This window comes from Solenopsis invicta, chromosome 3, assembly GCF_016802725.1.
Source record: "Solenopsis invicta isolate M01_SB chromosome 3, UNIL_Sinv_3.0, whole genome shotgun sequence".
NCBI lineage: Eukaryota > Metazoa > Arthropoda > Insecta > Hymenoptera > Formicidae > Solenopsis > Solenopsis invicta.
The window spans coordinates 18,557,883-18,585,139 of NC_052666.1; the positions used below are offsets into that span (position 1 = coordinate 18,557,883).

The window sequence follows — 27,257 nt, forward strand, 5'->3', positions numbered from 1 at the left end:
CAATTGAGTCCTCCACCGCCATTTTGGGACCGCTCTAACGTCATCAAACACCATTCGTATCATTCTGCAACAGCTGTGTTCACAATATGGCTGCTCGCTTAGCCAATCAAGTATCAATCAGATTACCAATCAGAGCTTCGGACATCAATGTCGCTTCTCTCTTTATATAGGACTCTACGTAGTCCGATATTTAAAAAATGGCGCGTTTCTATTTAATAATAAATTTACCTATAAACATTTAGACATAATTTACTATTGAAAAATTATTGTAAAATAGGAAGATATTTAATAGGAAGAATATAAATAAAAAAAAATGTTTTTTGTTTATTAAAAAATTCAGAGAAATATTCTATTATTCCAAAATGTAAATATGAAAATATAAATTTACAAAACCAGAAATAACGATGTATCTGGAAGAAACAAAAAATCAAGATTTAATTTATTTAATCTTATATATTGTTTAATTTATAAATTTGTATAACAATTCGCATTCGACATCTCTATTGCAAGATAGTCTTCTTCTGGGTTAGTAGAGCAGAGAGGCAGAGAGGAACCTGAGAGCGGCCACAGCGGCCTTTTTCCTATAACGCTTCGAAACTCCCGTACAGTTTGTGCCAGGTATGCCTGGGGTCCGATTCTAGGGTCCACGTTTTATTCTTAATTGTTTTTACGTTTATGGCTATTATAAGCAGATGCTGCGTTAGCGATCATGAATGTATCGTAGTGTTAGTAAATTATGTGTTTGACAGCCGGCCGATGTAACCTCAGTTTTGATCGGTGAAATCTCAAAAATATTCCAAAGCTTAATTAAAAGGAAGCGGATCAAAGCCTTTGATAATTATTGTCACAAACACTCCGTTGTTGACTATCCTTACATTTATTAAAGAATACGGTAATGTCTTGCACCAAGTCTTATTATTACCTGTAATTGTTAGAAAAACAGCTCACAAAGTATATTTTCTTATTGCCAAATAATAACACTTTTTATTTTTAAAACTACAACTTATCTGATATATCAAAGGCTTCGATCCGTTTCTTTTCAATTAAGCTTTGGAATATTTCGGAGATTTCACCGATCAAAACTGAGGTTACATCGGCCGGCTGTCAAAACATAATTTACTAACACTACGATACATTTATGTCTTCTTCTTCTTCTTCTTTTTAAATTGGCACCCGTCCCCAGTGAATTTAGGGCAGGGACGATTTGGCCATTGCAGAAAGTTGTATGGGGAACAAAAGGCTTAAATAGGAATACAGGATATGATTGCACAAAAAGTAAGGAGGATTGCGTCAGCAATCCTAACCGCGCTTTTTCACTCTATTACAAACACGCTTACTGGTACACGGTCAACCAGCGACTAGCCGATACATTTATGATCATTGACGCAGCATCCGCTTATAATAGTCATGAACGTAAAAACATCTATGAACAAAACGTGGACCCTAAAATCGGACCCCAGGCATACCTGGCACGAACTGTACATACATTAGTGACGCCCATCTATTCTGGTCAGAATGGGAACTACGTGTCACATCTATTTTGCAACCCGCCGTTAAAAACAGTGTGGATGTTAGCACGGACAACAACCCACATCCATCTCTCGAGAAATGGATGTAGGTTGTTGTCCGTGCTAACATCCATTTTGCTGCAAATAAAATCTGACGCGTATCGCGTATGTTGCATCCAGAACAGGGGCCGAGAATGTGCACAAATGATTAATTACGTCTACTTTCGCGTAATATTTATTTATTATAGTCTGAATTATTTACATTAACATTGATATTAATACATATCAATACATATATGCCCATATTTTGCACAATCATATTTTTACGTAAAAAAGATGTTTAATAGTAACAGAAAGAATTTGGTTCTTTAATAAAGAAACATTCATTTTACGCAGTACTTAAAAAATAATTGTAATTAACATCGCATCATATGATGAAGAAGAAATAAATGTCTTTCCACGAATAAATATACCATCTTTTTATTTTTACATAATTCTTTATTATTTAAATGTTTTCAAATTATGCTTTTGAAAAAATTAGCTTTCTTAATTTTTTTAAATCTTGACGCAACTCTCTCTCTCTCACTCTTTCTCTCTTTCTCTTTTAACGTGATTGTCCTTTAATTGTTTAGGCCTCCAGTTAGAGAGAGAAAGCATCGCGGTGATAGACATGGAGCAAGCGGCGATGTTATCTCTATGGATACCCTCCTCTTCACTCCCCTCTCGATCAATCACGTTTTCCGTGCTACGTTTAAGCCGTAAAATTCAGAAAGAGGATTTCGGACGATTTCTGCGCAGGGACATAGAAAGACTAGAAAGCGCCAACTCTTTTTTCATTATGTTACAATGGCATATACATGCATACGCATGATTTACAAATGACAATACGCGCGATTAATATGGCAATAAAAAATCATAATAATAATAATAATAATAATGTAATAAAAATCAATGAAATATATAGATACTTGAGTATTATTTTTATTCTCTAACTTACAAACGTGAAGATTATTGATCTGATTTTAATACAACCTTTCAACAGTTTTTACGAAATATCACGTAAAGATTAATCAAAACTTTACAAAAAAAAAATTAATAAAGAATTATATAATAATATACGATATAAGGTATTAAAGTGTTAATCAGCAAAGTAACGGATTTTAATCAAATTCTTCTCGATATTAATCGATGGCAATTGTGGAAATGATGGAAATGGGATGGCAATGGGATGGAAATATTGGAATGAATGCAATCATGGAAATGTTATCAAAAAGATGGCAATGATGGCAATAATAAAAATGGTGGCAATGTTGGCAGTGGCGGCAATGGCGTAATAATAATGGCAATGATGAAAATGGGATGACAATGATGGCAACGATGGCAATAATGACAATGATGGAAAAGATGAAAAGTAGGCCATCCCATTGGATGGCAATAATGGAAAGAATGCAATTATGGAATGCAATTATCGATTCCTGAATGACATGAGCTTGCTGCTGTATTTGGTCTGCAGCCATATAATATTTCCATTTCATCATAGAATGGACAACGTTTAGTTGCAGCTCCACTAACATTATTATCTCTTTAGCATTTAAAGTATGCAAGTTTTAAATTTTTTAATTTTAGCTTTATCTGCTCTGCAGTTTTATTGTAACCTCTTTGTTCCATTTCTGAAACAAGTAGCCGGAAAATTTCAACATGTTTATGTCTTTTTCCATCCATTATTAATAATATTTGTTTTTCCGTGCATAATTCTAAAAAAACACGCGTCTCCTCTTCTTCCCAATTTTGTCTTTTTTTACACATTATATTAATTATCGCAGATTTATTCTCACAAGACGAAGATATTATTAACTATTAACCGAAGAAAACTTGAGAAAACCTAAATCGCCTATTACATAATACAGAAATGTTTACACCGTTACATGTGTGCTGAAAATGCGTACTATTTTGATACGATACGTCTGTTTGATTTGTATCGTACTAGACTATACGTCATCGTTCAAACCATCGAATTAAATTAATTTAGTACGCATATTGTACTTAGTACGCGTATCAAACAACCGGTGTAAACTAAGCCATTGCCATCAATGCCATCATTGCCACGATTGCCGTCATTATCACAATTGCCATCATTGCTATCATTGTCACAAATGCCACCATTTCTGCTACTGCTATCATTGCCATCTTTTTAATAACGTTACCAAGCATTTATTCCAGACGGATCTGGACCTCGACGACGAAGTCCTAGGCGCCCTGACCGGGGGAATCCATATGGACACGGAAACGGCCGTGGAGGGACCCCCTGTCGAGGAAACTCCCGCCAAAGCAGAGACCACCCGGCACAGAAAGTTGCCGGTAGTGGTCTCCACGGAGATATTAAAGGAACCGTATTTCCGTCCGCCGCTCCGGGGGGTCAGCAAGCAGCTGAACCCCCTGTCTAAAGCGGCGGACCGGATAGCGGCTCCCGTTTCCCGCTCCTCCTTCCCTGCCCTCCCCCCTACCACCAGTTCTCTGGAGACATCGGGATGGGCCAGGGTCGGGGAGAGCGGGAAGAAAGAAAGGAAGAGGGCAAAAGCCCTGACCGAGGACGGCCTAAAGGAGGCTCTCTCTAGAGTCCTCCCGGCCGTCCTCGCTGAGATGGGACTTCTCCCCGCCCACAGGGGGGCGAAAAGGCCCAAGGCACCCCCGACTGCGGGCAAGATCGCCAGGCAGTCCGGGGTTGCCCCCCAGAAAGGAGCGGACAACGCGGTCGCAGTGGCCGCTAGGCCCGCTCCGACGACGCAGAGGGAGGCCACCCCGTCCATACTAGAGCTATGGACGGAGGTGGTCTCCAAAAAGACCAGGAAAAAGGCCGTCAAAGCCGCCGAAAGGGCGACAAAGACGGCCCCACCCCCGGCGGCGAGGCCGACTAGGGTCCTTCCGATCCCGCCCCCGAAACCCACCCCCCAACAACCTTCTACTTCTTCGAAGAAGAAGAAGAAGAGGGGTGAACGTGGAGGGGGCCAGGGGGGACCAGGGGGGCAAACCCCAGGAGGAGCCGGCTCCCAGGGTCCGGCCAAGGTGACCAAGATCAGGCCTCCGACCACGGCGGCCGTAACGGTCACTTGCGCCGACCAGGGAGCATACGCGCAGGTCCTCAAGACCGCGAGGGAGAAGGTAGATCTCTCCTCCCTCGGGATTGAGGACCTGCGCCCGAGACGAGCCGTTACGGGGGCCCTGATCCTAGAGGTCAGGGGCATAGAAAACGGCACCAAGGCCGACGCCCTGGCCGAAGGGATCAGGGAGGCCCTCGGAGTCAGAGATGACGTTAAAGTAGCTCGACCGTGCAAGACGGTCGAGCTACGGTTGAGTGGCCTGGACGATTCGGTCACCTCGAGTGAGGTGGCCGATGCCTTGGGAGCCATAGGAGGATGCTCCCCCCACGACATCAAAGTGGGGGAGATCCGAACGGCTCCCAACGGGCTAGGCACCTGCTGGGTACGTATACCAGCCAAGGCTGGCAAGGCAACTCTGGCCGCCCCCCGCGTCAGGGTGGGCTGGTCGAGCTGCCGAGTGGTGCTGCTTCCCCCTCGGGGGCTGCAGTGCCACAAGTGCCTGGCCCAAGGCCACGTCCAGGCCAAATGCAGCAGCCGGATCGATAGATCCGGCTGCTGCTACAGGTGCGGAGGCCTTGGCCATCTGGCCAAGGCATGCACTGCCAATGCGGGCTGCCCGGTCTGTCGCGACGCGGGCAAGCCTGCCGAGCACAGAATCGGTGCAAAGGGGTGCCTGGCTAACAAGCCGCAACGGGCGCCCCTGAGCACCGAGGACCGGAGGGAAGCGGGGCCATCTACAATCTCAGACTCAACCCCGCCCCCTGCTCCGGTCCCCATGGTGGTAGTTGAGGAGGAAGCCCCTCTCCCGCAAAGGGAGAGGACCATAAGAACCGGGAACGCGGAAACCCGCGAAACCGAGATGGAGGTGGAGGAGCCTCAGGGGACATCCGAAAATGCACCCTAGGCTCCTCCAGGCCAACCTCAATCACGCCAGGGCTGCGCAAGACATGCTTGCGCAGTGTCTGGCGGAGGGGGGTGGCGGGCTGGCCATCGTCGCCGATCCTTATAGGATCCCCGAGGGCAACCCCAACTGGGTTGGAGATCCCTCGGGGAAGGTGGCGATGGTCAGCCATCATGTGCCGGGCGCTCCGCCGATGATTCCTCTATCGGCTGGCGAGGGCTTCGTCATGGTCGAGTACGGATCCATCGATGTCCTGGGATGCTATCTCCCCCCTAGCCTAACCAGGGGGGAGTACGAGGCGGCCTTAGACGGCATGGAGAGCGACATACTCAGTCGCTCTCCAAGGCCTGTCATCGTGGGGGGAGACCTCAATGCCCACGCTGTGGCCTGGGGCTCCCCCCGCACTGACGCGAGGGGCCGCCTCGCTTTAGAGTTTGCGGCGGGGCTCGGCCTGGTCCTTTTGAACCGGGGCCGGGTCAGCACCTACGTGGGGTCCGGGAGAGAGTCCATGGTCGACGTGACATGGGCCTCCCCCGAGGCCCTAAACAGGGTCCAGGGATGGATGGTGGAGACCGGCTCCCTCGGAGAGACGTCTGATCATAGACTTATCTCCATGGAGCTGGTCTCCCCCCCCACGGAGGTGCGAGAGCAACGCCGCCGCACCCGGGATAGGAATCGATGGGTTCTGAGGAAACTCGACCTAGAAGCCCTCGAGGTCAGCCTCCTCGCCTCCACTTGGCAGGAGGGAGGAGCTGACCTCGCCGCCGAGGAGGAGGCGGAGCGACTCTGTGAGATTATGTCGCGTGCCTGCGACGCCTCCATGCCCCGCAGCAGACCTATGGCGCGCCGCACCGCCTACTGGTGGTCCGCGGAGCTCGCCGAACTAAGGCGAGCTACCGTGGCCGCCAGGCGGGCGCACACGCGCGCCAAGCGACGGGGCATGGAGGAAGGGTTGACAAACGCCACGGCGGTCCTCAGGGATGCCAGAAAATCCCTAAGGACCGCCATAGCTCGGGCGAAGGCCGCGGCCTGGGAGGATATGATCTCCGAGCTGGATCGCGACCCATGGGGCAGGCCATATTGTATAGTGATGAAAAGGCTTCGCCCATGGGCGCCTCCAGTCTCGGAGACGCTGGACCACCAGTTCCTCCAAAGGGTGGTGAACACACTGTTCCCCACCCGGGGGAGGGATATCCCGGAAAAGTCCGGCCCTCCCCCAGGATGGTCGAAGGAACTGGAGGTGTCCAGGCACGAAATGGTCGCGGCCTTCGCCCGAATAACTGGCAAAAAAGCGAAGGCGCCCGGGCCGGATGGCATCTATGCCAAAATCTGGGCCCGGGCATCGCCTATCGTAGGGGAGGCACTTCGTGCCACGTACACGAAGTGCCTCCGGGAAGATACCTTCCCCAGGAGGTGGAAGAGGGCCCGGCTTGTCCTCCTTAAAAAGGAGGGCAAGCCCGCGGAGAGACCCTCCGCGTACAGGCCCCTCTGTATGCTGGATGATGCGGGTAAGATCTTCGAGCGAATAATCGCTAACCGCATCATCCGGCATATGGCCCGGAATGGTCCTGAACTGTCCCCCAAACAATACGGGTTCCGAGAGGCGCGATCGACAATTGACGCGATACGTCAGGTTCGGTCCCTCTCGGAATCCCTAACGGGGGACAGGATGGTGGCGTTGGCGATATCCCTGGATATCGCCAACGGCTTTAATAGTCTCCCCTGGGGCGAGGTGGTGGCGACGCTGAGCGAGTACTTTCGCCTGCCGCCCTACCTCGTCGCCATCGTTCAGGACTATTTCCGGGATAGGGAGCTGGAGTTCCGCGACAAAGACGGACTCCAGCAGCGGAGGGACGTGTCATGTGGCGTTTCACAGGGGTCCGTGTTGGGCCCCCTGCTATGGAACGCCGCATACGACAAAGTGCTCCGCACGGCCCTCCCCCCCCTTCTACGTCGTCGGCTACGCTGACGACAAGTTCATAGTGGCGGGGGGGACTTCCTGGGGAGGAGCAGTCGCCAAGGGCGACTGGGCAGTGGCCTGTGTCGTCGGTGCCATAAAAGGCCTGGGCCTGAGGGTGGCCCCGGAGAAGACAGAAGCCATATTCTTTCACGATGGCTCCTCCGGGGTACCGCCCCAGGCCTTCGTCCTGGTGGACAACACCCGTGTTCAGGTGGGTGCAACCCTGAAGTACCTTGGGTTGCACCTGGACGGTCGCTGTGCCTTCGCTGATCACTTTGACCAGCTGGCCCAGCGGTTGGGCAGGAGATTGAACGCCCTCAATGGGTTGATGCCCAACCTCCGGGGTCCGAGGGTGGGTGCTAGACGCGCGTACGCCCTTGCGATCATGTCCGGGGCCCTGTACGGAGCCCCGGTGTGGTTCCGCGAGGCGCTGGCCAGCCGCCGCATCAAGAAGGTGTTGCACGATGTGCAGCGGCGGCTGGCGCGAAGGATAACGCGCGCGTTTCGCACCGCTTCCAACGCGGCAATCATGGCCCTGGCGGGGCTCCCCCCGGCGGAGTACACGGCCGATGCCCTGGCGTGGACCTACGCCAGGACAAAAGCCATCCGCCTTGAGGGGGGGGGGGTAGTCACCCCCAGGGCCGCCGCGTTGCTACGGGAGAGGGCCCGTCGGCGGGTGATGAGGTCATGGAAGAGGAACCTCATCGACAACCCGCCGGCGGCCGGATCTCGGATCTTGGAGGCCGTCCTACCACACCTGGACGAGTGGGTGGGCCGCCCGTTTGGCGGATTGTCCTACAGGATGACACAGGTGCTCACCGGGCATGGTTGTTTCGGTGAGTACCTGTGCAGGATAAGGAGGGAGCCGACGACACAGTGCCACCACTGTGACGCCGCCCGGGACTCCGCGCGGCACACGCTGGAAGAGTGTCCAGCGTGGGAAGAGCTGCGCGGAGTCTTGAGGGCCGAAGTGGGAGATGACCTCTCCCTGCCGGCCATCATCAGTCAGATGATCGGCAGGGAGAGCGCCTGGAAGGCGGTCTCCTTCTTCTGCGAGCGAGTCATGCTGCAGAAGGAGGAGGCCGAAAAGGTGCGGGAGCGTCAGCCTGGGGGCAGTATGCCCCCAGGCGACGCAAGGAACAGAAGGGTCGGCGGAGACGGGGGTCACGCTTCGTCTCGGCCCCCGCCCCGTCCGCCCCGACCGAGAAGAAGCGGCCCCCGCCCCCGGAGTTCCACCGGGCGGCGGCGGGGCAGAAGAGCCGTGGCGGTCGCCCCCTCGCTCGCCACTATTGCGGAGGAGAGGGACGACGGCGACCGCCACAGGAATGATGAAATGGAGCGACCCTCCTCCCTTGCGGCTGCCGGCCCAGCTTTCGGGACGCGCAGCCGTGGGAGGAGGGCAGCTCCCCATGTAAGTGAGCCCGGCGAGGCAAACCTGACTTAACGGTCCGGGGGAGCGATCGCGCGTCACAATGCGCCATCGCTCCCCCTCTAGCGCCTCGCCGGGGTGCTGGTGGGGGGAGGGGAAGGAACTCCTTCCTACATCCTCCCCACCCCCCAACACGGAGAAGAGTATGCCGCCGCGCCGGGCTAGTCCGGCTCGAAGGGGCCCGGGACATCCGGCCGGGGGGCCGGACTCCCGGGCTTTATCCCCGTAAACATCACAAGGGGAAGAGGCGGAGGAGGACTGGTGTCCTTCTCCCCCAACCTTAGGCCGGCTTGGCCTTACAGCCCTGCCGGGGGACCCGCACCAGGGTACCACCCGGCGTGCTGAGTCGGCCTCGGCCGACCTGGTCCGGGGGGCTCCGGAAGCATGCTGTACGCGTTCCCGGAGTCCCCCCAAGTCAAGGACCTGAGCTGGACACCCGGAGAGTTTTTAGTGGGTATGTCCTCGCCGACACGTTGTCGGCGGGGAAGAGCCCCACATAACCGCCAGGCCTCCCCCGGGGCCTGGGGTATGCGGTAACGCATTTCCTCTCCGTTAACAAAAAAAAAAAAAAAAAAAAAGGCTATCAGAACACAGAGTTATTTGAGAAATTCGCAAAAAAAGTTTTACTCAAATATTTCGAACTTTGACTGATATATCTCTTTCGTTTTTCACTTTAGAGATTCGATCCATCATGATAAAAGTTAGAATACTTCAGGGGGCTATCAGAACACAGAAATATTGGAGAAATTCGCAAAAAAAATTTTTCTCAAAAATTTACATCTGATATAAGTCTTTCGTTTTTCACTTTAGCGATTCGATCCATCATGAAAAAAGTTAGAACTCTTCAGGGGGCTATCAGAACACAGAAATATTGGAAAAACTCCCAAAAAAAATTTTACTCAAATATTTCGAACTCTGACTGATATAAGACTTTCGTGTTTCACTTTAGCGATTCGATCCATCATGATAAAAGTTAGAACTCTTCTGGGGGCTATCAGAACACACAAATATTGGAGAAACTCCCAAAAAATATTTTACTCAAAAATTTCGAACTCTGACTGATATAAGACTTTCGTGTTTCACTTTAGCGATTCGATCCATCATGAAAAAAGTTAAAACTCTTCTGGGAGCTATCAGAACACAGAGATATTGGAGAAATTCGCCAAAAAAGTTTTAATCAAATATTTCGAACTTTGACTGATATATCTATTTCGTTTTTCACTTTAGCGATTCGATCCATCATGATAAAAGTTAGAATACTTCTGGGGGCTATCAGAACACAGAGATATTGGAGAAATTCGCAAAAAAAATTTTTCTCAAAAACTTTGGTCTGATATAAGTCTTTCGTTTTTCATTTTAGCGATTCGATCCATCATGAAAAATGATAAAACTCTTCTGAGGGCTATCAGAACACAAAAATATTGGTGAAATTAGAAAAACAATATTTCTCAAATACTTTGGTCGGATATAAGACTTTCGTTTTTCACTTTAGCGATTCGATCCATCATGAAAAAAGTTAAAACTCTTCTGGGGGCTATCAGAACACAGAGATATTGGAGAAATTCGCAAAAAATATTTTTCTCAAAAATTTTGGTCTGATATAAGTCTTTCGTTTTTCATTTTAGCGATTCGATCCATCATGAAAAAAGTAAAAACTCTTCTGGGGGCTATCAGAACACAAAAATATTGGAGAAATTAGCAAAAAAAATTTTTCTCAAAAATTTTGGTCGGATATAAGTCTTTCGTTTTTCTCTTTAGCGATTCGATCCATCATGAAAAAAGTTAAAACTCTTCTTCTGGCTATCAGAACACAGAGATATTGGAGAAATTCGCAAAAAAAATTTACTCCAATATTTCGAACTTTGACTGATATAACTCTTTTGTTTTTCACTTTAGCGATTCGATCCATCATGATAAAAGTTAGAATACTTCTGGGGGCTATCAGAACACAGAGATATTGGAGAAATTCGCAAAAAAAATTTTACTCAAATATTGCGACCTTTGACTGATATAACCCTTTGTTTTTCACTTTAGCGATTCGATCCATCATGATAAAAGTTTAAACTCTTCTGGGGGTTATCAGAACACAGAGATATTGGAGAAGTTCGCAAAAAAAATTTTACTCAAGTATAGCGACCTTTAGCTGATATAACTCTTTTGTTTTTCACTTTAGCGATTCGATCCAACACGATAAAAGTTAGAATACTTCTGGGGGCTATCAGAACACAGAGATATTGGAGAAAATCGCAAAAAAAATTTTAATCTAATATTTCGAACTTTTGACTGATATATCTATTTCGTTTTTCACTTTAGCGATTCGATCCATCATGATAAAAGTTAGAATAATTCTGGGGGCTATCAGAACACAGAGATATTGGAGAAATTCGCAAAAAAAATTTTTCTCAAAAATTTTGGTCGGATATAAGTCTTTCGTTTTTCTCTTTAGCGATTCGATCCATCATGAAAAAAGTTAAAACTCTTCTTGGGGCTATCAGAACACAGACATATTGTAGAAATTCGCAAAAAAAATTTACTCCAATATTGCGAACTTTGACTGATATAACTCTTTTGTTTTTCACTTTAGCGATTCGATCCATCATGATAAAAGTTTGAACTCTTCTGGGGGTTATCAGAACACAGAGATATTGGAGAAGTTCGCAAAAAAATTTTACTCAAATATAGCGAACTTTAGCTGATATAACTCTTTTGTTTCTCACTTTAGCGATTCGATCCATCATGATAAAAGTTAGAATACTTCTGTGGGCTATCAGAACACAGAGATATTGGAGAAATTCGCAAAAAAAATTTTTCTTTAAAATTTTGGGCGGATATAAGTCTTTCGTTTTTCACTTTAGCGATTCGATCCATCATGAGGAAAGTTAAAACTCTTCTTGGGGCTATCAGAACACAGAGATATTAGAGAAATACGCAAAAAAAATTTACTCCAATATTGCGACCTTTGACTGATATAACTCTTTTGTTTTTCACTTTAGCGATTCGATCCATCATGATAAAAGTTAGAATACTTCTGGGGGCTATCAGAACACAGAGATATTGGAGAAATTCGCAAAAAAAATTTTTCTCAAAAATTTTGGTCTGATATAAGTCTTTCGTTTTTCACTTTAGCGATTCGATACATCATGAAAAAAGTTAAAACTCTTCTGGGGGCTATCAGAACACAGAGATATTGGAGAAATTGGCAAAAAAAATTTTACTCAAATATTGCGACCGTTGACTAATATAACTCTTTTGTTTTTCACTTTAGCGATTCGATCCATCATGATAAAAGTTTCAACTCTTCTGGGGGTTATCAGAACACAGAGATATTGGAGAAGTTCGCAAAAAAATTTTACTCAAGTATAGCGAACTTTAGCTGATATAACTCTTTTGTTTTACACTTTAGCGATTCGATCCATCACGATAAAAGTTAGAATACTTCTGGGGGCTATCAGAACACAGAGATATTGGAGAAATTCGCAAAAAAAATTTTTCTCAAAAATTTTGGTCTGATATAAGTCTTTCGTTTTTCACCTTAGCGATTCGATCCATCATTTAAAATGTTAAAACTCTTCTGGGGGCTATCAGAACACAAAAATATTGGAGAAATTAGCAAAAAAAATTTTTTTCAAAAATTTTGGTCGGATATAAGTCTTTCGTTTTTCTCTTTAGCGATTCGATCCATCATGAAAAAAGTTAAAACTCTTCTTGTGGCTATCAGAACACAGAGATATTGGAGAAATTCGCAAAAAGAATTTACTCCAATATTTCGAACTTTGACTGATATAACTCTTTTGTTTTTCACTTTAGCGATTCGATCCATCATGATAAAAGTTAGAATACTTCTGGGGGCTATCAGAACACAGAGATATTGGAGAAATTCGCAAAAAAAATTTTACTCAAATATTGCGACCTTTGACTGATATAACCCTTTGTTTTTCACTTTAGCGATTCGATCCATCATGATAAAAGTTTGAACTCTTCTGGGGGTTATCAGAACACAGAGATATTGGAGAAGTTCGCAAAAAAAATTTTACTCTTATATAGCGACCTTTAGGTGATATAACTCTTTTGTTTTTCACTTTAGCGATTCGATCCATCACGATAAAGGTTAGAATACTTCTGGTGTCTATCAGAACACAGAGATATTGGAGAAATTCGCAAAAAAAATTTTTCTCAAAAATTTTGGTCTGATATAAGTCTTTCGTTTTTCACCTTAGCGATTCGATCCATCATGAAAAATGTTAAAACTCTTCTGGGGGCTATCAGAACACAAAAATATTGGAGAAATTAGCAAAAAAAATTTTTCTCAAAAATTTTGGTTGGATATAAGTCTTTCGTTTTTCTCTTTAGCAATTCGATCCATCATGAAAAAAGTTAAAACTCTTCTTGTGGCTATCAGAACACAGAGATATTGGAGAAATTCGCAAAAAAAATTTACTCCAATATTTCGAACTTTGACTGATATAACTCTTTTGTTTTTCACTTTAGCGATTCGATCCATCATGATAAAAGTTAGAATACTTCTGTGGGCTATCAGAACACAGAGATATTGGAGAAATTCGCAAAAAAAATTTTTCTCAAAAATTTTGGTCTGATATAAGTCTTTCGTTTTTCACCTTAGCGATTCGATCCATCATGAAAAATGTTATAACTCTTCTGGTGGTTATCAGAACACAAAAATATTGGAGAAATTAGCAAAAAAAATTTTTCTCAAAAATTTTGGTCGGATATAAATCTTTCGTTTTTCACTTTAGCGATTCTAACCATCATGATAAAAGTTTGAACTCTTCTGGGGGCTATCAGATTACAGAGATATTGGAGAAATACGCAAAAAAAGTTTTTCTCAAAAATTTTGGTCTGATATAAGTCTTTCGTTTTTCACTTTAGCGATTCGATCCATCATGATAAAAGTTAGAACTCTTCTGGGGGCTATCAGAACACAGAAATATTGGAGAAGCTCCCAAAAAAAATTTTACTCAAAAATTTCGAACTCTGACTGATATAAGACTTTCGTATTTCACTTTAGCGATTCGATCCATCATGAAAAATGTTAAAACTCTTCTGGGGGCTATCAGAACACAGAGATATTGGAGAAAATCGCAAAAAAATTTTAATCTAATATTTCGAACTTTGACTGATATATCTATTTCGTTTTTCACTTTAGCGATTCGATCCATCATGATAAAAGATAGAATAATTCTGGGGGCTATCAGAACACAGAGATATTGGAGAAATTCGCAAAAAAAATTTTTCTCAAAAATTTTGGTCTGATATAAGTCCTTCGTTTTTCACTTTAGCGAATCGATCCATCATGAAAAATGTTAAAACTCTTCTGGGGGCTATCAGAACACAAAAATATTGGAGAAACAAGAAAAAAAAATTTTTCTCAAAAATTTTGGTCGGATATAAGTCTTTCGTTTTTCTCTTTAGCGATTCGATCCATCATGAAAAAAGTTAAAACCCTTCTTGGGGCTATCAGAACACAGACATATTGGAGAAATTCGCAAAAAAAATTTACTCCAATATTGCGACCTTTGACTGATATAACCCTTTTGTTTTTCACTTTAGCGATTCGATCCATCATGATAAAAGTTTGAACTCTTCTGGGGGTTATCAGAACACAGAGATATTGGAGAAGTTCGCAAAAAAATTTTACTCAAATATAGCGAACTTTAGCTGATATAACTCTTTTGTTTTTCACTTTAGCGATTCGATCCATCATGATAAAAGTTAGAATACTTCTGTGGGCTATCAGAACACAGAGATATTGGAGAAATTCGCAAAAAAAATTTTTCTCAAAAATTTTGGTCTGATATAAGTCTTTCGTTTTTCACCTTAGCGATTCGATCCATCATTTAAAATGTTAAAACTCTTCTGGGGGCTATCAGAACACAAAAATATTGGAGAAATTAGCAAAAAAAATTTTTCTCAAAAATTTTGGTCGGATATAAGTCTTTCGTTTTTCTCTTTAGCGATTCGATCCATCATGAAAAAAGTTAAAACTCTTCTGTGTGGCTATCAGAACACAGAGATATTGGAGAAATTCGCAAAAAAATTTTACTCAAATATTGCGACCTTTGACTGATATAACCCTTTGTTTTTCACTTTAGCGATTCGATCCATCATGATAAAAGTTTGAACTCTTCTGGGGGTTATCAGAACACAGAGATATTGGAGAAGTTCGCAAAAAAAATTTTACTCAAATATAGCGACCTTTAGCTGATATAACTCTTTTGTTTTTCACTTTAGCGATTCGATCCAACACGATAAAAGTTAGAATACTTCTGGGGGCTATCAGAACACAGAGATATTGGAGAAAATCGCAAAAAAAATTTTAATCTAATATTTCGAACTTTGACTGATATATCTATTTCGTTTTTCACTTTAGCGATTCGATCCATCATGATAAAAGTTAGAATAATTCTGGGGGCTATCAGAACACAGAGATATTGGAGAAATTCGCAAAAAAAATTTTTCTCAAAAATTTTGGTCTGATATAAGTCCTTCGTTTTTCACTTTAGCGAATCGATCCATCATGAAAAATGTTAAAACTCTTCTGGGGGCTATCAGAACACAAAAATATTGGAGAAACAAGAAAAAAAAATTTTTCTCAAAAATTTTGGTCGGATATAAGTCTTTCGTTTTTCTCTTTAGCGATTCGATCCATCATGAAAAAAGTTAAAACTCTTCTTGGGGCTATCAGAACACAGACATATTGGAGAAATTCGCAAAAAAAATTTACTCCAATATTGCGACCTTTGACTGATATAACTCTTTTGTTTTTCACTTTAGCGATTCGATCCGTCATGATAAAAGTTTGAACTCTTCTGGGGGTTATCAGAACACAGAGATATTGGAGAAGTTCGCAAAAAAATTTTACTCAAATATAGCGAACTTTAGCTGATATAACTCTTTTGTTTTTCACTTTAGCTATTCGATCCATCATGATAAAAGTTAGAATACTTCTGTGGGCTATCAGAACACAGAGATATTGGAGAAATTCGCAAAAAAAATTTTTCTCTAAAATTTTGGGCGGATATAAGTCTTTCGTTTTTCACTTTAGCGATTCGATCCATCATGAGAAAAGTTAAAACTCTTCTTGGGGCTATCAGAACACAGAGATATTGGAGAAATACGCAAAAAAAATTTACTCCAATATTGCGACCTTTGACTGATATAACTCTTTTGTTTTTCACTTTAGCGATTCGATCCATCATGATAAATTTAGAATACTTCTGGAGGCTATCAGAACACAGAGATATTGGAGAAATTCGCAAAAAAAATTTTTCTCAAAAATATTGGTCTGATATAAGTCTTTCGTTTTTCACTTTAGCGATTCGATCCATCATGAAAAAAGTTAAAACTCTTCTGGGGGCTATCAGAACACAGAGATATTGGAGAAATTGGCAAAAAAAATTTTACTCAAATATTGCGACCGTTGACTAATATAACTCTTTTGTTTTTCACTTTAGCGATTCGATCCATCATGATAAAAGTTTCAACTCTTCTGGGGGTTATCAGAACACAGAGATATTGGAGAAGTTCGCAAAAAAATTTTACTCAAGTATAGCGACCTTTAGCTGATATAACTCTTTTGTTTTACACTTTAGCGATTCGATCCATCACGATAAAAGTTAGAATACTTCTGGGGGCTATCAGAACACAGAGATATTGGAGAAATTCGCAAAAAAAATTTTTCTCAAAAATTTTGGTCTGATATAAGTCTTTCGTTTTTCACCTTAGCGATTCGATCCATCATTTAAAATGTTAAAACTCTTCTGGGGGCTATCAGAACACAAAAATATTGGAGAAATTAGCAAAAAAAATTTTTCTCAAAAATTTTGGTCGGATATAAGTCTTTCGTTTTTCTCTTTAGCGATTCGATCCATCATGAAAAAAGTTAAAACTCTTCTTGTGGCTATCAGAACACAGAGATATTGGAGAAATTCGCAAAAAAAATTTACTCCAATATTTCGAACTTTGACTGATATAACTCTTTTGTTTTTCACTTTAGCGATTCGATCCATCATGATAAATTTAGAATACTTCTGGAGGCTATCAGAACACAGAGATATTGGAGAAATTCGCAAAAAAATTTTACTCAAATATTGCGACCTTTGACTGATATAACCCTTTGTTTTTCACTTTAGCGATTCGATCCATCATGATAAAAGTTTAAACTCTTCTGGGGGTTATCAGAACACAGAGATATTGGAGAAGTTCGCAAAAAAAATTTTACTCAAGTATAGCGACCTTTAGCTGATATAACTCTTTTGTTTTTCACTTTAGCGATTCGATCCAACACGATAAAAGTTAGAATACTTCTGGGGGCTATCAGAACACAGAGATATTGGAGAAAATCGCAAAAAAAATTTTAATCTAATATTTCGAACTTTGACTGATATATCTATTTCGTTTTTCACTTTAGCGATTCGATCCATCATGATAAAAGTTAGAATAATTCTGGGGGCTATCAGAACACAGAGATATTGGAGAAATTCGCAAAAAAAATTTTTCTCAAAAATTTTGCTCTGATATAAGTCCTTCGTTTTTCACTTTAGCGAATCGATCAATCATGAAAAATGTTAAAACTCTTCTGGGGGCTATCAGAACACAAAAATATTGGAGAAACAAGAAAAAAAAATTTTTCTCAAAAATTTTGGTCGGATATAAGTCTTTCGTTTTTCTCTTTAGCGATTCGATCCATCATGAAAAAAGTTAAAACTCTTCTTGGGGCTATCAGAACACAGACATATTGTAGAAATTCGCAAAAAAAATTTACTCCAATATTGCGAACTTTGACTGATATAACTCTTTTGTTTTTCACTTTAGCGATTCGATCCATCATGATAAAAGTTTGAACTCTTCTGGGGGTTATCAGAACACAGAGATATTGGAGAAGTTCGCAAAAAAATTTTACTCAAATATAGCGAACTTTAGCTGATATAACTCTTTTGTTTCTCACTTTAGCGATTCGATCCATCATGATAAAAGTTAGAATACTTCTGTGGGCTATCAGAACACAGAGATATTGGAGAAATTCGCAAAAAAAATTTTTCTCTAAAATTTTGGTCTGATATAAGTCTTTCGTTTTTCACCTTAGCGATTCGATCCATCATTTAAAATGTTAAAACTCTTCTGGGGGCTATCAGAACACAAAAATATTGGAGAAATTAGCAAAAAAAATTTTTTTCAAAAATTTTGGTCGGATATAAGTCTTTCGTTTTTCTCTTTAGCGATTCGATCCATCATGAAAAAAGTTAAAACTCTTCTTGTGGCTATCAGAACACAGAGATATTGGAGAAATTCGCAAAAAGAATTTACTCCAATATTTCGAACTTTGACTGATATAACTCTTTTGTTTTTCACTTTAGCGATTCGATCCATCATGATAAAAGTTAGAATACTTCTGGGGGCTATCAGAACACAGAGATATTGGAGAAATTCGCAAAAAAAATTTTACTCAAATATTGCGACCTTTGACTGATATAACCCTTTGTTTTTCACTTTAGCGATTCGATCCATCATGATAAAAGTTTGAACTCTTCTGGGGGTTATCAGAACACAGAGATATTGGAGAAGTTCGCAAAAAAAATTTTACTCTTATATAGCGACCTTTAGGTGATATAACTCTTTTGTTTTTCACTTTAGCGATTCGATCCATCACGATAAAAGTTAGAATACTTCTGGGGTCTATCAGAACACAGAGATATTGGAGAAATTCGCAAAAAAAATTTTTCTCAAAAATTTTGGTCTGATATAAGTCTTTCGTTTTTCACCTTAGCGATTCGATCCATCATGAAAAATGTTAAAACTCTTCTGGGGGCTATCAGAACACAAAAATATTGGAGAAATTAGCAAAAAAAATTTTTCTCAAAAATTTTGGTCGGATATAAATCTTTCGTTTTTCACTTTAGCGATTCTAACCATCATGTTAAAAGTTTGAACTCTTCTGGGGGCTATCAGATTACAGAGATATTGGAGAAATACGCAAAAAAAGTTTTTCTCAAAAATTTTGGTCTGATATAAGTCTTTCGTTTTTCACTTTAGCGATTCGATCCATCATGATAAAAGTTAGAACTCTTCTGGGGGCTATCAGAACACAGAAATATTGGAGAAGCTCCCAAAAAAAATTTTACTCAAAAATTTCGAACTCTGACTGATATAAGACTTTCGTATTTCACTTTAGCGATTCGATCCATCATGAAAAATGTTAAAACTCTTCTGGGGGCTATCAGAACACAGAGATATTGGAGAAAATCGCAAAAAAATTTTAATCTAATATTTCGAACTTTGACTGATATATCTATTTCGTTTTTCACTTTAGCGATTCGATCCATCATGATAAAAGATAGAATAATTCTGGGGGCTATCAGAACACAGAAATATTGGAGAAATTCGCAAAAAAAATTTTTCTCAAAAATTTTGGTCTGATATAAGTCCTTAGTTTTTCACTTTAGCGAATCGATCCATCATGAAAAATGTTAAAACTCTTCTGGGGGCTATCAGAACACAAAAATATTGGAGAAACAAGAAAAAAAAATTTTTCTCAAAAATTTTGGTCGGATATAAGTCTTTCGTTTTTCTCTTTAGCGATTCGATCCATCATGAAAAAAGTTAAAACCCTTCTTGGGGCTATCAGAACACAGACATATTGGAGAAATTCGCAAAAAAAATTTACTCCAATATTGCGACCTTTGACTGATATAACTCTTTTGTTTTTCACTTTAGCGATTCGATCCATCATGATAAAAGTTTGAACTCTTCTGGGGGTTATCAGAACACAGAGATATTGGAGAAGTTCGCAAAAAAATTTTACTCAAATATAGCGAACTTTAGCTGATATAACTCTTTTGTTTTTCACTTTAGCGATTCGATCCATCATGATAAAAGTTAGAATACTTCTGTGGGCTATCAGAACACAGAGATATTGGAGAAATTCGCAAAAAAAATTTTTCTCAAAAATTTTGGTCTGATATAAGTCTTTCGTTTTTCACCTTAGCGATTCGATCCATCATTTAAAATGTTAAAACTCTTCTGGGGGCTATCAGAACACAAAAATATTGGAGAAATTAGCAAAAAAAATTTTTCTCAAAAATTTTGGTCGGATATAAGTCTTTCGTTTTTCTCTTTAGCGATTCGATCCATCATGAAAAAAGTTAAAACTCTTTTTGTGGCTATCAGAACACAGAGATATTGGAGAAATTCGCAAAAAAAATTTTTCTCAAAAACTTTGGTCTGATATAAGTCTTTCGTTTTTCACCTTAGCGATTCGATCCATCATGAAAAATGTTAAAACTCTTCTGGGGGCTATCAGAACACAAAAATATTGGAAAAATTAGCAAAAAAAATTTTTCTCAAAAATTTTGGTTGGATATAAGTCTTTCGTTTTTCTCTTTAGCGATTCGATCCATCATGAAAAAAGTTAAAACTCTTCTTGTGGCTATCAGAACACAGAGATATTGGAGAAATTCGCAAAAAAAATTTACTCCAATATTTCGAACTTTGACTGATATAACTCTTTTGTTTTTCACTTTAGCGATTCGATCCATCATGATAAAAGTTAGAATACTTCTGTGGGCTATCAGAACACAGAGATATTGGAGAAATTCGCAAAAAAATTTTACTCAAATATTGCGACCTTTGACTGATATAACCCTTTGTTTTTCACTTTAGCGATTCGATCCATCATGATAAAAGTTTGAACTCTTCTGGGGGTTATCAGAACACAGAGATATTGGAGAAGTTCGCAAAAAAAATTTTACTCAAGTATAGCGACCTTTAGCTGATATAACTCTTTTGTTTTTCACTTTAGCGATTCGATCCAACACGATAAAAGTTAGAATACTTCTGGGGGCTATCAGAACACAGAGATATTGGAGAAAATCGCAAAAAAAATTTTAATCTAATATTTCGAACTTTGACTGATATATCTATTTCGTTTTTCACTTTAGCGATTCGATCCATCATGATAAAAGTTAGAATAATTCTGGGGGCTATCAGAACACAGAGATATTGGAGAAATTCGCAAAAAAAATTTTTCTCAAAAATTTTGGTCTGATATAAGTCCTTCGTTTTTCACTTTAGCGAATCGATCCATCATGAAAAATGTTAAAACTCTTCTGGGGGCTATCAGAACACAAAAATATTGGAGAAACAAGAAAAAAAAATTTTTCTCAAAAATTTTGGTCGGATATAAGTCTTTCGTTTTTCTCTTTAGCGATTCGATCCATCATGAAAAAAGTTAAAACTCTTCTTGGGGCTATCAGAACACAGACATATTGGAGAAATTCGCAAAAAAAATTTACTCCAATATTGCGACCTTTGACTGATATAACTCTTTTGTTTTTCACTTTAGCGATTCGATCCATCATGATAAAAGTTTGAACTCTTCTGGGGGTTATCAGAACACAGAGATATTGGAGAAGTTCGCAAAAAAATTTTACTCAAATATAGCGAACTTTAGCTGATATAACTCTTTTGTTTTTCACTTTAGCTATTCGATCCATCATGATAAAAGTTAGAATACTTCTGTGGGCTATCAGAACACAGAGATATTGGAGAAATTCGCAAAAAAAATTTTTCTCTAAAATTTTGGGCGGATATAAGTCTTTCGTTTTTCACTTTAGCGATTCGATCCATCATGAGAAAAGTTAAAACTCTTCTTGGGGCTATCAGAACACAGAGATATTGGAGAAATACGCAAAAAAAATTTACTCCAATATTGCGACTTTTGACTGATATAACTCTTTTGTTTTTCACTTTAGCGATTCGATCCATCATGATAAATTTAGAATACTTCTGGAGGCTATCAGAACACAGAGATATTGGAGAAATTCGCAAAAAAAATTTTTCTCAAAAATTTTGGTCTGATATAAGTCTTTCGTTTTTCACTTTAGCGATTCGATCCATCATGAAAAAAGTTAAAACTCTTCTGGGGGCTATCAGAACACAGAGATATTGGAGAAATTGGCAAAAAAAATTTTACTCAAATATTGCGACCGTTGACTAATATAACTCTTTTGTTTTTCACTTTAGCGATTCGATCCATCATGATAAAAGTTTCAACTCTTCTGGGGGTTATCAGAACACAGAGATATTGGAGAAGTTCGCAAAAAAATTTTACTCAAGTATAGCGACCTTTAGCTGATATAACTCTTTTGTTTTACACTTTAGCGATTCGATCCATCACGATAAAAGTTAGAATACTTCTGGGGGCTATCAGAACACAGAGATATTGGAGAAATTCGCAAAAAAAATTTTTCTCAAAAATTTTGGTCTGATATAAGTCTTTCGTTTTTCACCTTAGCGATTCGATCCATCATTTAAAATGTTAAAACTCTTCTGGGGGCTACCAGAACACAAAAATATTGGAGAAATTAGCAAAAAAAATTTTTTTCAAAAATTTTGGTCGGATATAAGTCTTTCGTTTTTCTCTTTAGCGATTCGATCCATCATGAAAAAAGTTAAAACTCTTCTTGTGGCTATCAGAACACAGAGATATTGGAGAAATTCGCAAAAAAAATTTACTCTAATATTTCGAACTTTGACTGATATAACTCTTTTGTTTTTCACTTTAGCGATTCGATCCATCATGATAAAAGTTAGAATACTTCTGGGGGCTATCAGAACACAGAGATATTGGAGAAATTCGCAAAAAAAATTTTACTCAAATATTGCGACCTTTGACTGATATAACCCTTTGTTTTTCACTTTAGCGATTCGATCCATCATGATAAAAGTTTGAACTCTTCTGGGGGTTATCAGAACACAGAGATATTGGAGAAGTTCGCAAAAAAAATTTTACTCTTATATAGCGACCTTTAGGTGATATAACTCTTTTGTTTTTCACTTTAGCGATTCGATCCATCACGATAAAAGTTAGAATACTTCTGGGGTCTATCAGAACACAGAGATATTGGAGAAATTCGCAAAAAAAATTTTTCTCAAAAATTTTGGTCTGATATAAGTCTTTCGTTTTTCACCTTAGCGATTCGATCCATCATGAAAAATGTTAAAACTCTTCTGGGGGCTATCAGAACACAAAAATATTGGAGAAATTAGCAAAAAAAATTTTTCTCAAAAATTTTGGTTGGATATAAGTCTTTCGTTTTTCTCTTTAGCAATTCGATCCATCATGAAAAAAGTTAAAACTCTTCTTGTGGCTATCAGAACACAGAGATATTGGAGAAATTCGCAAAAAAATTTTACTCAAATATTGCGAACTTTGACTGATATAACTCTTTTGTTTTTCACTTTAGCGATTCGATCCATCATGATAAAAGTTAGAATACTTCTGTGGGCTATCAGAACACAGAGATATTGGAGAAATTCGCAAAAAAAATTTTTCTCAAAAATTTTGGTCTGATATAAGTCTTTCGTTTTTCACCTTAGCGATTCGATCCATCATGAAAAATGTTAAAACTCTTCTGGGGGCTATCAGAACACAAAAATATTGGAGAAATTAGCAAAAAAAATTTTTCTCAAAAATTTTGGTCGGATATAAATCTTTCGTTTTTCACTTTAGCGATTCTAACCATCATGATAAAAGTTTGAACTCTTCTGGGGGCTATCAGATTACAGAGATATTGGAGAAATACGCAAAAAAAATTTTTCTCAAAAATTTTGGTCTGATATAAGTCTTTCGTTTTTCACTTTAGCGATTCGATCCATCATGATAAAAGTTAGAACTCTTCTGGGGGCTATCAGAACACAGAAATATTGGAGAAGCTCCCAAAAAAAATTTTACTCAAAAATTTCGAACTCTGACTGATATAAGACTTTCGTATTTCACTTTAGCGATTCGATCCATCATGAAAAATGTTAAAACTCTTCTGGGGGCTATCAGAACACAGAGATATTGGAGAAAATCGCAAAAAAATTTTAATCTAATATTTCGAACTTTGACTGATATATCTATTTCGTTTTTCACTTTAGCGATTCGATCCATCATGATAAAAGATAGAATAATTCTGGGGGCTATCAGAACACAGAGATATTGGAGAAATTCGCAAAAAAAATTTTTCTCAAAAATTTTGGTGTGATATAAGTCTTTCGTTTTTCACTTTAGCGAATCGATCCATCATGAAAAATGTTAAAACTCTTCTGGGGGCTATCAGAACACAAAAATATTGGAGAAACAAGAAAAAAAAATTTTTCTCAAAAATTTTGGTCGGATATAAGTCTTTCGTTTTTCTCTTTAGCGATTCGATCCATCATGAAAAAAGTTAAAACTCTTCTTGGGGCTATCAGAACACAGACATATTGGAGAAATTCGCAAAAAAAATTTACTCCAATATTGCGACCTTTGACTGATATAACTCTTTTGTTTTTCACTTTAGCGATTCGATCCATCATGATAAAAGTTTCAACTCTTCTGGGGGTTATCAGAACACAGAGATATTGGAGAAGTTCGCAAAAAAAATTTTACTCAAATATAGCGACCTTTAGCTGATATAACTCTTTTGTTTTTCACTTTAGCGATTCGATCCATCATGATAAAAGTTAGAATACTTCTGGGGGCTATCAGAACACAGAGATATTGGAGAAATTCGCAAAAAAAATTTTTCTCAAAAATTTTGGTCTGATATAAGTCTTTCGTTTTTCACCTTAGCGATTCGATATTCGATCCATCATGATAAAAGTTTGAACTCTTCTGGGGGTTATCAGAACACAGAGATATTGGAGAAGTTCGCAAAAAAATTTTACTCAAGTATAGCGACCTTTAGCTGATATAACTCTTTTGTTTTACACTTTAGCGATTCGATCCATCACGATAAAAGTTAGAATACTTCTGGGGGCTATCAGAACACAGAGATATTGGAGAAATTCGCAAAAAATTTTCTCAAAACTTTGGTTCTGATATAAGTCTTTTGTTTTTCACTTTAGCGATTCTAACCATCATGATAAAAGTTTGAACTCTTCTGGGGCCTATCAGATTACAGAGATATTGGAGAAATTCGCAAAAAAAGTTTTTCTCAAAAATTTTGGTCTGATATAAGTCTTTCGTTTTTCACTTTAGCGATTCGATCCATCACTGTAATAAATGTTAGAACTCTTCTAGGGGCTATCAGAGCACAGAGATATTGGAGAAATTCGAAAAAATTTACTCAATATTTCGAACTTTGACTGATATAACTCTTTTGTTTTCATTTTAGCGATTCGATCCATCATGATAAAGTTAGAAATCTTCTCGGGGCTATCAGAACACAGAAATATTGGAGAAATTCGCAAAAAAATTTTTCTCAAAAATTTTGGTCTGATATAAGTCTTTCGTTTTTCACCTTAGCGATTCGATCCATCATGAAAAATGTTAAAACTCTTCTGGTGGCTATCAGAACACAAAAATATTGGAGAAATTAGCAAAAAAAATTTTTCTCAAAAATTTTGGTCGGATATAAATCTTTCGTTTTTCACTTTAGCGATTCTAACCATCATGATAAAAGTTTGAACTCTTCTGGGGGCTATCAGATTACAGAGATATTGGAGAAATTCGCAAAAAAAATTTTTCTCAAAAATTTTGGTCTGATATAAGTCTTTCGTTTTTCACTTTAGCGATTCGATCCATCATGATAAAGTTAGAACTCTTCTGGAGGCTATCAGAACACAGAAATATTGGAGAAAGCTCCCAAAAAAATTTTACTCAAAAATTTCGAACTCTGACTGATATAAGACTTTCGTATTTCACTTTAGCGATTCGATCCATCATGAAAAATGTTAAAACTCTTCTGGGGGCTATCAGAACACAGAGATATTGGAGAAAATCGCAAAAAAATTTTAATCTAATATTTCGAACTTTGACTGATATATCTATTTCGTTTTTCACTTTAGCGATTCGATCCATCATGATAAAAGATAGAATAATTCTGGGGGCTATCAGAACACAGAGATATTGGAGAAATTCGCAAAAAAAATTTTTCTCAAAAATTTTGGTCTGATATAAGTCTTTCGTTTTCACTTTGGCGAATCGATCCATCATGAAAATGTTAAAACTCTTCTGGGGGCTATCAGAACACAAAAATATTGGAGAAACAAGAAAAAAAAATTTTTCTCAAAAATTTTGGTCGGATATAAGTCTTTCGTTTTTCTCTTTAGTGATTCGATCCATCATGAAAAAAGTTAAAACCCTTCTTGGGGCTATCAGAACACAGACATATTGGAGAAATTAGCAAAAAAAATTTTTTTCAAAAATTTTGGTCGGATATAAGTCTTTCGTTTTTCTCTTTAACGATTCGATCCATCATGAAAAAAGTTAAAACTCTTCTTGTGGCTATCAGAACACAGAGATATTGGAGAAATTCGCAAAAAAAATTTACTCCAATATTTCGAACTTTGACTGATATAACTCTTTTGTTTTTCACTTTAGCGATTCGATCCATCATGATAAAAGTTAGAATACTTCTGAAGGCTATCAGAACACAGAGATATTGGAGAAATTCGCAAAAAAACTTTACTCAAATATTGCGACCTTTGACTGATATAACCCTTTGTTTTTCACTTTAGCGATTCGATCCATCATGATAAAAGTTTAAACTCTTCTGCGGGCTATCAGAACACAGAGATATTGGATAAGTTCGCAAAAAAATTTTTCTCAAAAATTTTGGTCGGATATAAATCTTTCGTTTTTCTCTTTAGCGATTCGATCCATCATGAAAAAAGTTAAAACTCTTCTTGTGGCTATCAGAACACAGAGATATTGGAGAAATTCGCAAAAAAATTTTACTCAAATATTGCGACCTTTGACTGATATAACCCTTTGTTTTTCACTTTAGCGATTCGATCCATCATGATAAAAGTTTGAACTCTTCTGGGGGTTATCAGAACACAGAGATATTGGAGAAGTTCGCAAAAAAAATTTTACTCTTATATAGCGACCTTTAGCTGATATAACTCTTTTGTTTTTCACTTTAGCGATTCGATCCATCACGATAAAAGTTAGAATACTTCTAGAGGCTATCAGAACACAGAAATGTTGGAGAAAATCGCAAAAAAATTTTACTCAAAATTTTGGTCTGATATAAGTCTTTCGTTTTTCACTTTAGCGATTCGATCCATCATGATAAAAGTTAGAATAATTCTGGCAGCTATCAGAACACAGAGATATTGGAGAAATTCGCAAAAAAAATTTTTCTCAAAAATTTTGGTCTGATATAAGTCCTTCGTTTTTCACTTTAGCGAATCGATCCATCATGAAAAATGTTAAAACTCTTCTGGGGGCTATCAGAACACAAAAATATTGGAGAAACAAGGAAAAAAAATTTTTCTCAAAAATTTTGGTCGGATATAAATCTTCGTTTTTCTGTTTAGCGATTCGATCCATCATGAAAAAAGTTAAAACTCTTCTTGGGGCTATCCAGAACAC

General features: G+C 39.4%; 1 protein-coding gene and 1 long non-coding RNA gene across 2 annotated transcripts in view; one reads left to right on the top strand and one right to left on the bottom strand.

Annotated features, from left to right (window-relative positions):
• Window positions 1-411: 411 nt before the first annotated feature.
• On the bottom strand, window positions 412-1,367 carry LOC120357089. The gene is made up of 2 exons (XR_005574291.1): window positions 1,125-1,367; window positions 412-679 (listed from the first exon to the last, which is right to left on the bottom strand). It is a non-coding gene; the product is annotated as an uncharacterized LOC120357089 (long non-coding RNA).
• A 2,415-nt stretch (window positions 1,368-3,782) lies between these two features.
• The window catches only part of LOC120357428 (collagen alpha-2(V) chain-like), a 112,831-nt gene continuing 89,356 nt past the window's right edge, over window positions 3,783-27,257 (top strand). Inside the window, exon 1 of the mRNA XM_039447628.1 lies at window positions 3,783-4,639. Coding sequence (XP_039303562.1) covers window positions 3,783-4,639 — 857 coding nt within the window. The remainder of the gene's footprint in view (window positions 4,640-27,257) is intronic.